Source organism: Lonchura striata, chromosome 3 (genome assembly GCF_046129695.1).
Source record: "Lonchura striata isolate bLonStr1 chromosome 3, bLonStr1.mat, whole genome shotgun sequence".
Lineage (NCBI taxonomy): Eukaryota > Metazoa > Chordata > Aves > Passeriformes > Estrildidae > Lonchura > Lonchura striata.
In genome coordinates, this window is record NC_134605.1 from 10794147 (window position 1) to 10810781 (window position 16635).

Here is a 16635-nt window from a genome sequence, read left to right on the forward strand (position 1 = left end):
TAAGAATTCAGCTGCACAGAGGTCACTCAAAAATGGGGCAAGACTAAATAGATCAGTCCCACCACATGATATTCCAGCCTCATCTCTTGTGCTCGTCATCTCCATGTGACTTACAAAGCAAAATTTAGACATACTGTGTCCTTTCCTTTATGAGTCTTAGATACATAAAGATTGCCTTCGAAAGTGTTTTCTCAGGGTGGGTGTTTTATTTTTTTCTTTTAGTCAAGTGATACCAAGACCTTTTTTTCTCTCTAAGGCCTTGAAGTCTTTGACAAGATTTTCAGGTGGCATGAGGAAAGACATTGGAGAAAGATGAAGATAAAGCTGAGTTCCTCCCCTCCATCCACTTCCTTTTCCTAACTTAATTTATTTAAAAAAAAACCCAGAAAACCAAAACTCTCACCTGTCAGCCTATATATCCTCCTACATATGTAATAAACCAAGAGTGATAAAGATGGGACAGGCAATTCCTTGTGTGGAAAAAGCATCTTTAGTTGGTTTGGCTGCTCTGCAGAATGGAGAACCCCAAAAAGAACATTGAGGGAGCTGTTCCCTCACCTCCAGGCAGTTCAGGGCACTCACTGTCACTCATTCAGAAATTTGCCACTTGAACCAGCAAATCTCCCAGAAGCTCAGGTGATTGGAGGTGCCACAATAGGTGACTATTCTGCTCCCGGCCTGAATTCATGTTTGTCACTGTGATACACAGGGTGCATCTTTCCAGGACAGAGCCAGCAGAAGAGGTTGCACAGCTAAGGACAGTTCCAGTTCAGTGCCCCTCGTCACCACAGGCATCAGCTGCAAGATGCCCACGGCAGCTTTTGGACCTTCTGCCACTCAGCTACAGGGACAGTGAGCTGAGGTGGCTGCAGGTCTCCCACAGACCTGAAAGTGACTTGGGTTTGCAGATTTGATTGCCAAGCTGAATGAACATTTGAGCGGATTAGTGATGTCATTACACTTAATTGCACGGATATTAAGCTCCCACTCATTGCATAAATCGTGCTTTTGCAATTATTGAGCCTTGGTGTTGGTTTAGAGCAAAGCCTTTCGCGCAATGTCCTCACTCTCCCACTTTCTTCTGAAGACAATATCTCTCTGTGGGTTATTGGAGCAGAAGCAGTTGTGATATTTATATCCAAGGCTCGATTGCACAAACAAGTGAGAAGAAACTGCAAGAAAATACTTTTGTTGGTATTGCCCTTATTCAGAAACTACACAATAGCATAATTTCAAAAAGAGGATCAAAGAAAATAGTTAGAAAGACATTTTAACAGCACTTTTCATCCAAATTTTAGAACCCTGGAGAGGCACACAGCATTGAAATTCTCTCTACAATCATTGTGTTCCTATTTTTTTGCATAATCTTTCAGTTCCTTTGGGTAGTAACCACCCTGTTTTACCCCACTCCAGGAGGAGACTGGAGGACAGAATTAGTCAAGGAGGTATAGACATGAGAATGTGGCCTCATATTCTGCCCAGATGGAAAGACATCCATTTAAAGAACTACTTCCTGTGACAAGGCTCTCATGTTGCCTTTAGTGACAGCTTATTTGACATGAAAACAGGACTCTGCCTCCTGGGCTTTTGATTCTTGGAGGCAACACTTGAAGCAAGACTCTTATAGTTTCTCTTGTATATTTTTTATTTCATGTACCTGCCAATGGACTCAGATTCTTCACCCCTGAAGCACTCTACCAATCTGGCTACCTCATGTATCAAAGCAAATTGATGTCCAGCTTTTAACTGAAATTTTTCAGCATAGCTTTTAGTAAATTAATAATTGCTGTCATCTCCCATGAAAGGGAGTATGGAGGTAACCATTGCTCCAGCCTAAAGAATGGGTCCACAGTCTATTCCCCTTCATGCACTTTTCAAGAGTCTGTACTCAAAGGTTTGCCTATTCTGAAGAAAAATTAGGATATTTAACAAGTGCTGGTTTCCAGCCTAACACTAGGAAATTGCAGTGAGCCAGCAGTTCTACTCGGAGGAAAAATCCAAATCCCAAGTGCTGGTTTTAATTTTACATGCCTGTCAAAACGATGACTAGACAGATGTTTAGAGTGCTCTCAAATAAACCTTACAAACAAAATTTACATACTTATCTGTGGTTCCCATACTTCTCATCACTATTTATTTATTACAGAGGCACAAATCATTCCCAGTAAACTGCATTACTTAAGAATTATAGCATCATCCTAATTCCATGAACCAAAGCAGTTTTTAACATCCTCATTCAAAAAGATTTCTTCTATAAGCAATTTTCATTTTTTCAGAGTCACCCTGCACTTCACTAGATGTCCAAGGCAATAAACAAACCAAGGAATCAAGGGAATATGAGAAGTTCCTGGGAGTCTGCATGGTGGGGGTATTCAAGATGACTCACTTGCCTTGCCACAAGAGAGAAATGAGACACTTTGGTATCTAGGCCAGTGAAAAGATAACAGCAGTATGATCATGTCCTGAATCTGCATTTCTACAATATGAAAGAGCCATGAACAAAGAACCTCTTTGGGCAGGACAGAGAATAGAGCAGAGAGCAAATCTCCAAATCTCAGGACAAGAAAAGGATACAGAGGGATATGGAATATCTCAGAAAAATAGAAATAAAACAAAATGAGTGACCACAACAAATTTGCTCTGGGCAAGCCAGCAGCCATAAAGGACTCTGTCATTTTAGCACTGTAAAAGAGAATTTTTTTGAGACTGAAGAAAAGGGGATAAAATACTTGTAGAGAGTTTCTCTCAAGCATAAAGGGAAGAATGTGCTGGAACTCATACCCTGAGATCAGCTCACTAGACCATGCTGCTAATAACACACACAGTAGTGGGGTCAATCCCCAGATGGAACACCCACTTAGGAGATGGCCTTAGTGATACTTTGTGGGTCCCTTCCAATTCAGAATATTCTGTCATTCTGTATTCTGCAACAATAAAAAGAAAACAAAAAAGCAAATCCAGAATGCTTTCCATGTTAGGTTTTTTGCTTGGTTGGTTGTTTGTTTTTTTGGGTTTTTTTTTAAAGAGACATCCCAATGCAATTGTTACCTGTGCTAAAGAAGTTTATCTTTCTGCTCCCTGAGTAAGCCTCAAACTGGAATAGAGTACACAAACCAACTCTCAAACTCTTCTCTGACTGCTCAACAACACAAGAAATGTAAAATAAAATGGAAAAAAGAGAAAGATGGAAAAAGTCCATTATGGCTGGGGATATTGCTGAAAAATACTGAGTAAAGAATGAATTTGCCAAACTGTGTTTTGGTTTGAGGTTTTGTTGTTCAGGGATTTTTGTAAGAAATTTTCAGGCTGGCGATTTTTAATTCTGGTTTTTATCATTATCTGTAAGATGTCAAAGGAATATAAAGTCAGGTGTAAAGGACCTGACTTTAGAGTACTCTGACTTTTCATGCCAATTTTTAATAATCCCTTACCTCAGGTATAGCTCAAATACAGACAGACCATCAAAAGCCCCCAAGATAATAATGGTCTCAAAATAATTGCTCTTATTTCTTTGAAATCATTTTAGTTTCTTTATTTCTGAGTTAGTGGGGGCTTACAGACAGTTTCAAACCCAAGCTATATATCTGCAGAGATGAGACAGCACTTCAATTGTCAGGGTATGTCTCTCACACAGCTCCCAAATAGAACAGGTGGAGAAAAGGACACTTGAGAACTTGATATAATCACCACAGCTGTCCCCATTGTTCAGGTTAGTATCCCCTGTCTCCCTCTTCTTCTAACTGCTTCAAAGAAGGGTTTTTTTGCTGCTGAATTATCAAACTGACAGGCAGACAAGCTGCAAGAGGTAGGAAAGGAGTGTTATTCTTGCTGCACGCAATTCCAGCAGCTCCCTCGGGTACTGCGAGGCAGGGCAGCCCCGTGCTGATCTGCACATGATCGTGTCCTCCTCAAGCATCATGTCATGCCATGGTCTCCACAACAACATACCTTTTTTTCAAAATTGCTGCCATATTAACTGGGAAAACACTAGTCAGATGCTTGTTCCTTCTTAACCATTTCTCACGCATGTTTTTCACAAATAGACCTTTTTTACCTTCACTGGAGAGTGTTTTTTAACTTCTAATAGGACCAAAATGTGCAAACCAGAGGCAAACAGCACATAAATTTGCTTACATTTAATATGCAAGATGTCCCATTAAAATGTATGAAGTCTTTTAACTCTAGCCCACAGACATAAATAGAAACAACAAGAAAAAAGAATGAAAGGAAAATATCCTGACTTATCTTTATAGCTAGTGGTGCATTTCTGCTTTTTCTGTACAGAAAACTGTCTTTGGATTTTTCTTTGTAATTTGTAAAGGAAGAAAGGTTTATGGTGTGCTCTGTAGTAAAGAGCTTTATATGTTCTTCATTGTAATCCTTGGCTTTTGGAGCAGGCAGTTTTGTTCAAGGACAGTAAGTATGGAGCAATGTGCAAATACAGCCCCTCTGTACTGACAAAATAAGAGTTTCTTTTCTAAACCTGATTCTATGATCACCAACCAACAGCTTGAATCTGGAGGAATATTTTCGTTTCTAACTCTCAAGGAATGGTTTTCTTGTCATTTCTGCCTACACAAGCAGAAACCACTTCCAGTGCTAATGCTGTGCTAGTCTTGCTCATTTAGAGACAAACCAAGCTCAAAAGCAGCATGCAGCTGCAGTGATAAAACAAAACTGCAGTCTCTGCTCTGATCTTGTTGAGCAAATAGGAATCCATTTTTCCAAAAACATCTCTACATAAAACAGTTTTAAGGACTTCATATTAGCCAGAGTGAAATTGGTCCAGCATTCAGGTGTGTCCTGCCTCTTTCCAAAGGACAAGAAGTTATTCCTACAACAGCCCAAACCATCTCTTCTTACTCCACCTGTGCAAGAGAAAGTGAACCCTTGTGAAGTTACCACTGCCAGCCAAGTGGCACTCAGACAGGTACAGTGCCTCTACAGCTGGGGCACGTTCAGAGCTTGCAATAGAGCAAGAGCACAGTGATATAATGCAGGCTACACTCTTGACTCTTTCCTGACAGTCCCTGAGGACACTGAGAAATGAAAAGGTCTTTGTGTCTGTACCACCTCCACTTTATGAAGTAGAATGGTACATGACACGTTACTCCCACTTTCACTTCTCACAGCAGAGCCTAATTTTTTTCTCCTTTTTGCTACAAGCCACTGTGGTAGTCTCTATTAAAAAGACATTCAGACTTTGTGACTTATCAGTCTGCAGTTTAGAAGGGCCTAGCCTGCATCTCTTGGACTATTATTCTGTCCAAATGTGCAAATCTGTTAATTCTTTCTCTTCTTCAGAGCAAGCAAGGTGACAAATGGTTCTGAATGCCAATACATTACAGAGAAGGGCATGCTAACTACAGCTGGGATAGTTAAAGCAGAACCTCTCTATCACATTTCATACCAGATCTAGTGGGCTTTGCATGCTTGAGTGCATGAATACTGAATACTGTAATTTTGCAGAAAAAGCAAAATCCACATGAAGCAGACCTGTCACTGTATAAAAGCCAAAATCAGCAGTACAGTGATGTATCTTCTCATGTTCCCAGAAGAAAGTTTTCAACATATAAGTTCTAGCCACTCAGCAAGGTTAGTCTCAGTATCCCCTGAGCAAAACAAGACTAAAATACATCTTTCACAGCAAGTGTATTGCTCAGCAAAACTTCTCAGAACACCCTGTTTAATTTGAAGGATCAAATCAATAGTGAAAGGAAAAGAAATGGAGTTAACACTATACTGCTGTTTAAGGACTCATCTCAGGCTGTTGATTATTTTCTGAAGAATATTGTTATTTAGCTAAAGACAAATAGTACATTCCCATCAGGATCTCTATTGTATGTCTGTTATATGCCTTTCTCTGGAGGATGAAGATCTGGCTGCATATACTTAGTATTGAGAATTAGCTATTATTTACAATTGAATTAACACAGTGAATCCTTCTAAAGGAGTTTCTCACTAAGTACATTTGTTTGCCAAAGTCAAACTAGAGATGTCTGTATAAACACTCTTGTGACATTCCCAGAAAAATCAGGGCACCCAGAGAATTTAATGAATGTTACTACTGATAATTGGTAACAGTGCAGGCAGAACAGAATACTTTAGCTTTAACCACTAAGAATTCTAATACCAGCAGCCCAATCATAGTGTATTGATCACAAACCATGAAGATGAGTTGGTTTCTTCATCATTATCTGACTTCAGCAACTATGGTAGGAAAACAGCTAATATTCAGAAATAACTAAAACAGGCAATCAATAAGGTATTATTTATTACATCACCAGTGCTGATAAATTGTTATAATTCATAAAAAGTTGTGAAGTTTATTGATTTTCTAAGATACTGACTTAAAATTGAGCAATATTTTCAAATCACTGAGTTTACATGAAACTAGACTCATTATACCAAAGTGGGTTTTTTAGACAATTTAAGATACAACAACGTCAATACCTATTAAAGGCACAAATATATCTGGTCCAGAACATAAAGCTGCATGTGCTACTATATTAGTTGTTATGCATGAAGAGGACTTATTGTTCTACAGTAAGTAATGTACCTGTTTACAAGCCTATTCAATATATTCCTCTGAAACGTCATAAAAGCATGATAAACAATGGCCTAAAATTGAAAAACTCAGGTTTTCTAAGTGCAATAAAACTATACCTATTGATTCTCACAAAAGCTCTTTACAACTGTAGCAATAATTTGGCAAAGCAGAGAATACTTGCTCAAATGAAAACCCTGACATTTTAAATTTCCATGTAGCTCAACAGCTTGTTATTTCCAATAACAGCAAATTAGCATCTTGTCTACTTTTCCCAAAAGAAACACTTTATTCACTATAAAATTACGTTGTTCATTTAAATCTGCAGGGCAACAGAAAAAAAATACAAAAAAAAAACCAAACAAAAAAAATTAAGTGACGAAATAATTAACACCGGAAGTCATGCAAAATGCATATTTCTCCATACATATAAAATCCTTTCCTTTCAAACAGTACTGCAGGGTAGGAAAGAAAAGTTAATTATCACATAACTGTATGACAGGAATTTATTAGAAGCATTACTGCTGTATTTCAACACTGTAGGTAGTTTCCCTGACAGGAAAATCTCCTTCCCAGGAATTAGTTATAAATGTGCATCCACTTTTGATGTGCATGTAGCTTTGATTTTGAAAGTAGTGCAGCCTCCTTTCTTCTTCTGCAGGGTGTGTTGTGTTCCTCTTTAGAGGTCCTTGGTGTAGGAATAATGCTGGAGGAGCAAGAACTCCAAAGAGACGTACAGATCTCCCATCTGCCATCATGGTCTCACAGTGTGACCTAAGGAAGGTGTGTTTCAGGTCAAGAGTGAAAACTTTAGAGGTTTAGCTTTCCTGTGGATTTCTGTTAGCCTCAAGCTTTCCTTCTATGAATCAGGAAGAGGTGGAGAGGGAGAGACATGGCTGGGATGCTCATGAGATTCAGCAAGCTTCTGGGTTTGATCCTTCCATGCTTTTCACTGCACCTCAAAGCTCCCAAAATATTACACCAAAAGGGGAGAGGCAGCTTGGGGCTACAAAGCACATGGAGGGGATGCCAAAGTTCTTGTCTGGTACTCAAGCAAGAATGGGGTACGGTACAAATTCTCTGCAACTTGATCTCCCTGGCTCTCATACCAAAAATTGAAGGTTTCATCAACATAGATACTCTATCAGGTACAACACACCAAAGAATACAAAGGAAAAAAAAAAAGGCAAGAGTATCACAGCCAAGAGTAAACAATAGAGATCACCTCTAGCTACCCCTTTAAGATATTTCAAATTGTTTTTTTTAATGAAGTGCTTACTGTAGTACTGAGAAATAAATTGTTCTGTTAGGTGGCATATGTCTTTATAGATTCTTATATGCCACAATTTGTCTCTCATCCAGAAGGCATCTTTCCAATGCCTTTTTTTGTTGTTTTCAATGTAAAAGAAAACAGCCTCTTACCATTTTTCACAAGCTTGCTTAAGTACCAAGCATATTAGTAATCTGAAATGCATCCAGGTATGGGTGACAGAAAAGAAGGTACAAATGGATCCTAATTCATGCTTAGGTAGCTCCATATTTGGAAGGGAAAACAAGCTATGCAAAATTTCCTGAGGCAAGAAAGATAGGTTTTTAATACCAAAATAAATTCTTCTAGGAATAAAGAGAAAAATCTTTGAGTTCATCAGGTATTATAAATTGACTGAGAGATCCTCAGACTTTGTGGTCTATCACTGTATGTGGAGAGGGAAGAAAAAAATTTCTAGTAACTTTAATGACACTGGACATGTTTGGATCATAATAACTCTACATATTTATACCATCTGAACTGTGGCATCTTTTTTCCTTCAATTATTAAACCTTCAAATAAAGGATTTTTTTTATTATTTATACTTTGTTCCCTACAGGTAAATCTATTTTGATAAGGGGGTATAATATAAATCTGTCACAAAAGTGAAAAAATAAATATATATATCAATTGACAGAGATATTTTTTTTTCCCAGAGATCATATTCAAAAAAAGCAAACAAAAACTGAATGGGTTTAAGTATCCATACTTACATTTCAAACATTGCCACAGGATCTCTAAAAATATGCTCTTTTCAATAAGTCCTGAGACTCTTTAAAATGAAAGAAACCACAAAGCCCAGCACTTCTGTGGGTTGGTAACAGGAAACAAGGCTTTAACCTAAGATAGCTCAGGGAATCAAGGACAATAAATTTTGAACATTACCTGTCATTTTCTGAAAAATCAGATCCAAAAGAACTAAAACACACCCCACATACATAAGATTGAAACAATACAAAACCCGTAGTCTTCCTCACCACCAGGCTCCTGTGGGCTCTCATTCCCTTGGCCAAGACCTAATTAAAGAGGTTGCTGTAAAATATTCACCATAGAAAAAACTGCTGCAGTATGGAAGGTACTGTGCTTCGAGGTGCTTGTTCACACACTCTGCAGGCAGAAAGGCACCAGCAACCACAGGAGTACCAGCAGCACAGAGCCCCCTGCACCTCCCCCAGGCCAAGGATGGAGAAACTGCCTGAAGCTCTGTAGCCTACAATGGAAGAAACTGAATCCTGATGAGTTTTTGAAAAACAAAATGGCAAGAAACACAATTTAAGGTATGACAACTAAAGAGCATAGTTTTTACTATCAAGGAAAAAAAATAGTAATTTCTGTGCTGGGTAAATCAAGCCTTTATTGCTAAACCAGCTTAAATTAAAGCAGGTGGCAAACTGCTATACTCTGTAACCAATGAAAGCATAAAAATCAGTTTCACAAATTATTTCTTAGCATTCCAGTTGTAGCAAGCAGGAGATTCAGGGAAACTTATTTTAATTAAAAACTTTATTTTTCATTACAATTCACAGTTTATACATGGCAAGAACCCTTGCCATGTGGACATTCAGAACACTGTGCTGGGGAGACAAGGGTCTTTGTTATAAGAGCATTGCTCGGTGATGTGTCATGGAACTTTCTTAGTTTTAAAAGCGTACTCTCTGTAAATGTTAATTGACTGATATTTACACTGAATGTACATATTAACTTATATTTATTAGAAAACAAGCTAAGCATCCAAAAAACATGAACATTCATATCTTGCATGTTATCTAATGGTCAGAGATGCTGTAAGATTTGCCACTTGAATCATGCCCAATCAGCAAAGTCCCATTCTTTTTTTAATTTACAGAGCCTAAATTTTTCTTTTAAGGCCTGTTCTATTCATTTTATGTACAGCCAGGTTACAATAGACTAACATAAGGAAAAAATGCAAAATCATCCATTCCATCCTGCATTTCTTCTGAATCTCAAATATATACCTATAAGCAAAACAGAAGGTACAAAATTAATGTGTTTTCTTAAAACCAATAAAGAAAACCCAAAGTCTGGTTTAGATCTGCTTCTTGTCAGCCTATCCTGTCTGAACAATCATTGGTATTCAGATTGTGCTATTTATCAGCTTTTCTTCATGCCTGCATTGCTATTCAGAGCCATCTCTATTTGAAATGTAGAAATCACAGTGATACCAGTTTCAATTGCATTCCCACGTTAGCCACAGCTCTGACACAGGCAGCCCATGTGACATTCAGGAAAGCACTCCACCAGGATTCCTGGGTAAAATATCATGTAGCCTCTGGGGTGACTTGGCTTAAAAAGGAAATTAAGAATCCTTTTCATACCAAATATCTGGCAGAAGGTTTATGTTTATTAAAAATAGCTGTATTCATCTGCATTGTTTTTTTGGATGTGATTATTAGAACACAGCAATTTAAAGCCTCCCCCTGCCTCTCATCAAAACAGTAATTTTTACTTGCTCTTGTCATCTACCAAATAATTTAGTGATAGATAAGCTGCAGATTTTTTTGGTACATCTGATGCAGAGAAAAACAACTGCTGAACACTGCTTGGAAAAATAAGACCTGAAAAGGGTCTGCAAATCCTACAAGTCAGCATGAATAAGTATCAGCTGGACCTGAGTAAAACAAAATGTTTCTGGGGGACAGGTTTGCAACTTTTGAAACTGCAGTGCCTTTAAATTTGGAGCTAACAACATCAATTGATGATTGTTGAGTTTTGGCATTCATTCATGCTGGTTGGTATCTTCACAACAGACACCTTTGAAACACCACCATTTCAAGAACGAAAGGCTTAAATGAAATACACTTCTCATGCAAAAAACCCAAACAAACAGAAGTTGTACAGGAACTGTAGAGGTTCTGGTTCTTCAAAAGATAAGGCACTGACCAAAATTTCTTAGGTAAAAGGCTGCATAAGAATTTCTTGCCATTTACAAATGTGTTGTAGTCCAGAAATGGTCCATTCCTAGGCTCAGTAAGGTAGACCCTGAAATTTTAAGGACTGATCCCTCAAAGCTACATTGTTACCATAAACAAGTGAGATTCATTCGTGAGGCCATATGGCACATTAGAAGTGAAAAACAGTCTGGGCAGATAAAGGCAGAAAACATTGCTTGCTCCAGCATCTTTTGGAAACAGCAGTGCCATTCATCTATGTGTCTCTGAAGAGATGCGATGGTAACTCGGGACTGTAGGTTTTCTGTGGTACTCATGCACACATATAAAATGCTGCTAGCACTGGTCATCGACAGGGTGGAAAAAAAAAGGTGTATGGCTAGTCTAAGCCAAGAGCTTCCCAAGGACTGGGATCCAAAGTCATGGCTACTTAATGTTCTCGATCACAGCTATCTCTTCTGCTGCACAGTGCGGCGTCAAACCATTCATGTAAATGCTGTCCGTCTTTGTCAGAGCTGGCAAGAGGTCCTTCTCGCTGGTCAGGTGGTTCACTGACAGTGTTCTCTTGCAGGGGGTCAGGTCTTGGTTGTGGTTGACGGCGAGTTCTGCAGAGAGTTTCCTTTTGATGGAGGTGGCCCGCTGGAACTTGTCGTAGATCTCCACGCTCAGGCGCCTTCGCGTCTCCTTGAACTCGGCGGTGACGTTGGCTGTCCACTCTGCAGCGTGGGCTCTGAACTCCCCAACCTGCAGCAAAAATCAGGAATGAAAAGGAAGAATTATGGCACCAAGGATTACAGACATTGTTTATCTTCAGGAACACGGAGAGAGTGCAGGGCTGCCAAAGAGCTACCACTGCCACAGGCACAAATTTCTCATGCCAGACTCACTCTTTTATTGGCAGTAGCTAAAGAAGAAATGTTGCACTAGTAAGAGTTAACAACAATTCCAAAACCACAAAATTTTTTTCTGCTGATTTATTTTTTTATTGTTATCATAGGCAGTCAGCAATACATGGAAGCTGCAGAGGCTTGACAGCTGTGCAATACCCAGCTGGTCAGGGGATGTTGAAATCCCAACAATCCAGGCTGTGTTATGCATTGTTACTAGAGTGAGGGGTTATTTATGAGCACTTTCACTGTCTCTGGAAAGATCCTTGGGAGACTTGGCAAAGAATTCTGTAAATTCAGATGGAAAATCTTTTTCAAAGGAAACCATCAGCTGTTTGCATCCTCATTCCTGTGCTTGCTCAAACATAGCACCAACACAGCAACAGTTAAAAGTCACCTCAGTGGTATGTCTGCTTCCCAGCCTGAATCCCAAATCATCCTTACTTTTCCTCAGATATGGCATAAGGTAGACTGAGCAGATCTAGTCCGAGGTAAACTGTGGCCTGTCACTTATTTGCTATTGATATTTTTGCACTTGTATTTCAGTCAAATCACTGTTACAGTAAGTGAGTTATGTAGGTAACTAAAGGAGGTGCCTTTTGTTCATATCTCATTGTAACTCAAAAGGAAATAGATTGTTTCTCTTTAAATCTCTTCTCCCTCAATAGCTTAATACTGGGAAGATACAGCACAGGGAATATAGACTACTCATAAATATAACTCCAAAGTGAAGCATTCCAGGAGAATTTAACCCACATAAATTAGCCTAATTGGTACTGTTTGGTCCAGAATTTCAATCACTGGCAAACAAACGTTGACTTGGTAAGCACAGAAATTAAAAAAGAATTTACACAGAGAAATATTAGAGGCAAACCATCAAAGAAAAAGCCACAAGATTATTCATGCTTTGCAGTGCAGTGAAAAACAGGAATATAATGAAGGTAAAAATTCATCAGCTCATGCAGGAGTGACAGAGTTTCAGGAAAACTTTTCCCCCTCCAGAAACAAAACAAGAAGATGTCTTTACCCAAGGGTCATTTTATTACTTTTATCTCCACTTCAGTGAATTGGACAGATGACAAATGTGGACAAAGTTCTGTTTTCTAAAACAAGAGCATTTATCTGCAATAAACAGCAGACTCACCTAGCTGAATGATTGTTAGTATTTAGTTTGTGCAGCTAGGATCAGACACACTAAACTTCAGATCTGAAAATAATGAAATCTGCAATGCTGAAATATCTCAGCTGCTCCAATAATTTACTTGTAGCAAACAAGTAATAAAAATATGATAAATAGTATCAGTACACACCCTGGGGCAGTTTTTTTTCCCTTTTCCTAAGCCTTACTAAAGGCAAGTTGCCCAGATCCTGGAAAATGGTTCTGTCTAGGAGAGCAAAGAGCCAGTAAACAGGTTTCTATTTTACCCTATACATTTTATATATACCCCTCACCAGTTGTGTAAGCATTTAACAAACCAGGTCTTTTGCTCAGGCACACATCTCTGGCATTGCATATGGTCACATTCAAGAGATGCTATCAGGGTTGTCTCAGCAACTTACTGGAAGATACGACCACCTTGAACTGTCTTCCCACAATATTTCAATTTTTTTTTTTTTTTTTTTTTTTTTTTTTAAGTTCCCACGTGATTTCATGTTTGTTCAGGGGAGATAATGAACTGGCCCTCTAGGACAGGCTCAAAATGTTCCTGGTGGTGGACCTGTCTTGCACAGGGCAAGCTATTCTTGGGCATTCAAGTTTTTTAGGAGAATCTTAAAACTGTAGTTGTTGGGATATCTGATGTCTGAATTATAGTGAGATTTCTTTGGGGAAGCAAGTTTATGCAGCCAGCTGAAGAACATCAATAAATGTGCCTTTGACTCATTCTAATTAAGGTGGTGTGGAACACAATTCTACCTGCCCATACACCAAAGTTGTGTTGTTGGTTTATATTAAAATCACAGGAGAAAAATACAAATTGAAACATGCTGTTATTAATGCTATTGCTAAGTAGAATCAAGATGCATTAGTAGAAAAACAGAAGGAATTGGAACACATTAGGAACCAGGAGTTCAGTGCTGTTTGAACTATGAGTGCCCCAAATCACTGCTTTTGGCCCCTATTTTCACATGAACTGAAATGCATTCAAAAATGTTATCTCTTTGAAACAAAACTCTTAATTCCATAGCACTTACAGACTCAAGCAGGGTTGTAAGAAAATGGTTATAAGAAAAGAAAAGTGACATTTTAACTACCAGTGCACATCAGTATCTTCCTTATGTAATTTGCTCTCTCCTTGATCCATAGGGACATAGCTGTAATATGTTCAGGTTCTTTCTGTCCTTAGGTTATGACATTTCAATACACTGCATTACAGCTCCTCTTCATCTGAGCTCTGGCAACCAAAAAATGTCTCATGCAGAGCAACTGAAATGCCAGTTGCCTGTGCTGCTCAAAAGAAATTAAATTCTTGGCATACCTACCTACTGTAACAACAATTTACTTTTTTCCATGTCTCTTGCCTCATTACAGCACAGCTCTGTAGACTCTGCAGCTGTCATAGTTGGGGGCAGTGTGACATGAGGACAAGGCCTCTTAGTCACAGAAATTATTGACAACTACATACTTAACATAAGGCTGAATGTCACAGAATATTTCAGAAGCAATAGGAAAAACATGTCACAGTGATAGCACCTGACTCAGCCATACAAGAAACAGCACTAATTTGGTGATGTTTCTCACTTTAACCTTCAGGGAAGAGAAATGTTACTAGTAACTACATGGTCCCTATCCCAGCTCCTGAATTGACTTCTTTCACATCAAATCCAAATAAGGCTGCAAGGTGTTAGACATATTTCACAAGGAGTATCAACCTAGCTATGCTGAACATCAACAGCAAGTAACTGTATTATGTATTTAGGAAGCAGGAAGCAGCACCCTACTGCCTTATGATTTCAGGGAAGACAAGTCTCAATAACAAGTTCTCGAGAATTATGGTATATAGTAACACAACTAAGTATTCCACACAGCATACTTCACTGTAAAATAAAACAAAAATAAAAATAAAAAGACACCAAAAAACCAAAACAACCCCCAAAAACCAACACCCACAACTTTTCCAAACAAATGAACAGCATTGACCCAACTCTTTCCCAGCCTAGGTCACCTGACCTCCAGCTACCACTGCCAGGGCATCCCATGAGATTTGCACCATATCCAATAACCTTATGAGGATGTCTCAAATACCACAGGTCATCTCCAGTAACACCTCCAAATGTCTCTGCCAATTTATGTGTCTACCTGTGGTGGAAACGTCACATTTACTCTTTCAGGATATAATGAGAAACTGCCTCTGAACTATCTGTAGAGAGTGTTCTACTCATTCTTATTAAAGTCACTATTGGGTTTTTTGGGTGGTTTTTGCAGTGAAAAACAAACAGACATCAATAAAGTACTGCATGAACTTCCTGAATCACCAAACAGTTCCCAGGCTGCCCACATACACAATCACCAATATAACTTCAAGACAGATACACTGAATTTGACAGAACTAGGAAAAAAACATGGACATTAAACCACCATTCCTTCACCTACTCCTGCCAAAATCCATCTAAATGAATAATGTCCTAGAACTGGCTCTCAGTCAATATCTCTAGGAGGATCAAAATTTCCTATGCAGTTTCATTGCTCCTGTGCTTTAGCTTTCTGTCCAGCCAAGCTCCACACTTGGGTAAAGGCCAACAGCATAAAACAGAATGTACAAGGGGATGCTACTGTTGAAACTGAAAAAACATTTGAACATACTGAAGTACCTGCTTCACCCTTCAGTACATTTGCTCTAATTCCTTGTCAAGAGTTTGAGAAGCTTTCTGGACACTCGCAAAATTATCCAAATACTAATGCACACAAAACTTCCCACCATTCAGGAAGTCCACTCATCCTATTAAGTATCTGGAAAACACAAGCCATATAGCCACACACAAGTAATCTGTATTTCGAATTAAGTCACATCTGTGCTGTAGCAGGAAAACAAACAATCAAAAGCATAATTAAGGATATCCTTAAATATACCAAGACAAATGCACTTGCCTAACTTAACTTTGCCTTAGTTTTGCTCCTCTGTCACAGGGATATTCTTGAAAAACCCCAGCATCACAGTAAAATCAGTTAATCTACTTCTGCTTACAGAGAGGGAAGAAATATATCCTGCTTGGATGGAGCTCAGATATATGACATGAAAGCTATGATATACTCAGGAGGAAGTATACCACTGAGTAGAAAATAAGAAAAAAATAGCATTATATATATGTCATACAAGAAAATGAAAACATATATTTCTAAGTAATGTGTGCAGCTTTTTCTGTCATAGCTGAGCATTATGTTGTTTCCCCTTGGCATACAGGACTCATATATTTTATGATGAGCATGTTAGTGCAAGGCAAAAAAATTGAATTTAAAAAGCAAGTAGATGAGTTGGAGGTATCCATTTGACTTCATTTTAGGGTGAAAAAAGGGTGCCCTTCCTTACAGATATTCTTAACAGTAAGGATTTTGCCCTGTTTCTTGAATCTATCCCTAAGGCATTCTCTGAATGTTCATAGTTTCATTTTTCCTCTTCAGTGTACTTTATCCTACTACTTAAAAATAACACATCTAATTAACCTATGATATCCTACTCATACAAAACTGAAAGTGCATTACATGCAGGCAGCAGAATATAGAACATAACATTTTGTCTTAGCTCTCAGGAAATTCAGCCAGTGTTCACAGAAATTATTCACAAAGTTCCTTTAAAAAGAAGAAATGTAGGTATAGAGAGGGGTGATGGGTTTAACAACTCAGCTGATAGCTGGGTTTATCCCTGAGTGCATCAGAGGGGTTTCCTACCTGCCATCTCACTTTCCTGCAGTTCTGGGCAAGCATGTGCTGCTTTTCCCATGCAAGTTGCTGCTGGGCACAAATTTCTATTCACCACCTCAGTTTCT

General features: G+C 38.6%; 1 protein-coding gene across 2 annotated transcripts in view; it reads right to left on the reverse strand.

Annotated features, from left to right (window-relative positions):
• Positions 1–6245: 6245 nt before the first annotated feature.
• The window catches only part of KCNK2 (potassium two pore domain channel subfamily K member 2), a 113932-nt gene continuing 103542 nt past the window's right edge, over positions 6246–16635 (reverse strand). For both annotated transcript variants that reach the window (XM_021547591.2, XM_021547593.2), the window contains one exon: positions 6246–11509. In XM_021547591.2, coding sequence (XP_021403266.1) covers positions 11192–11509 — 318 coding nt within the window. In that variant the 3' untranslated portion in view covers positions 6246–11191. The remainder of the gene's footprint in view (positions 11510–16635) is intronic.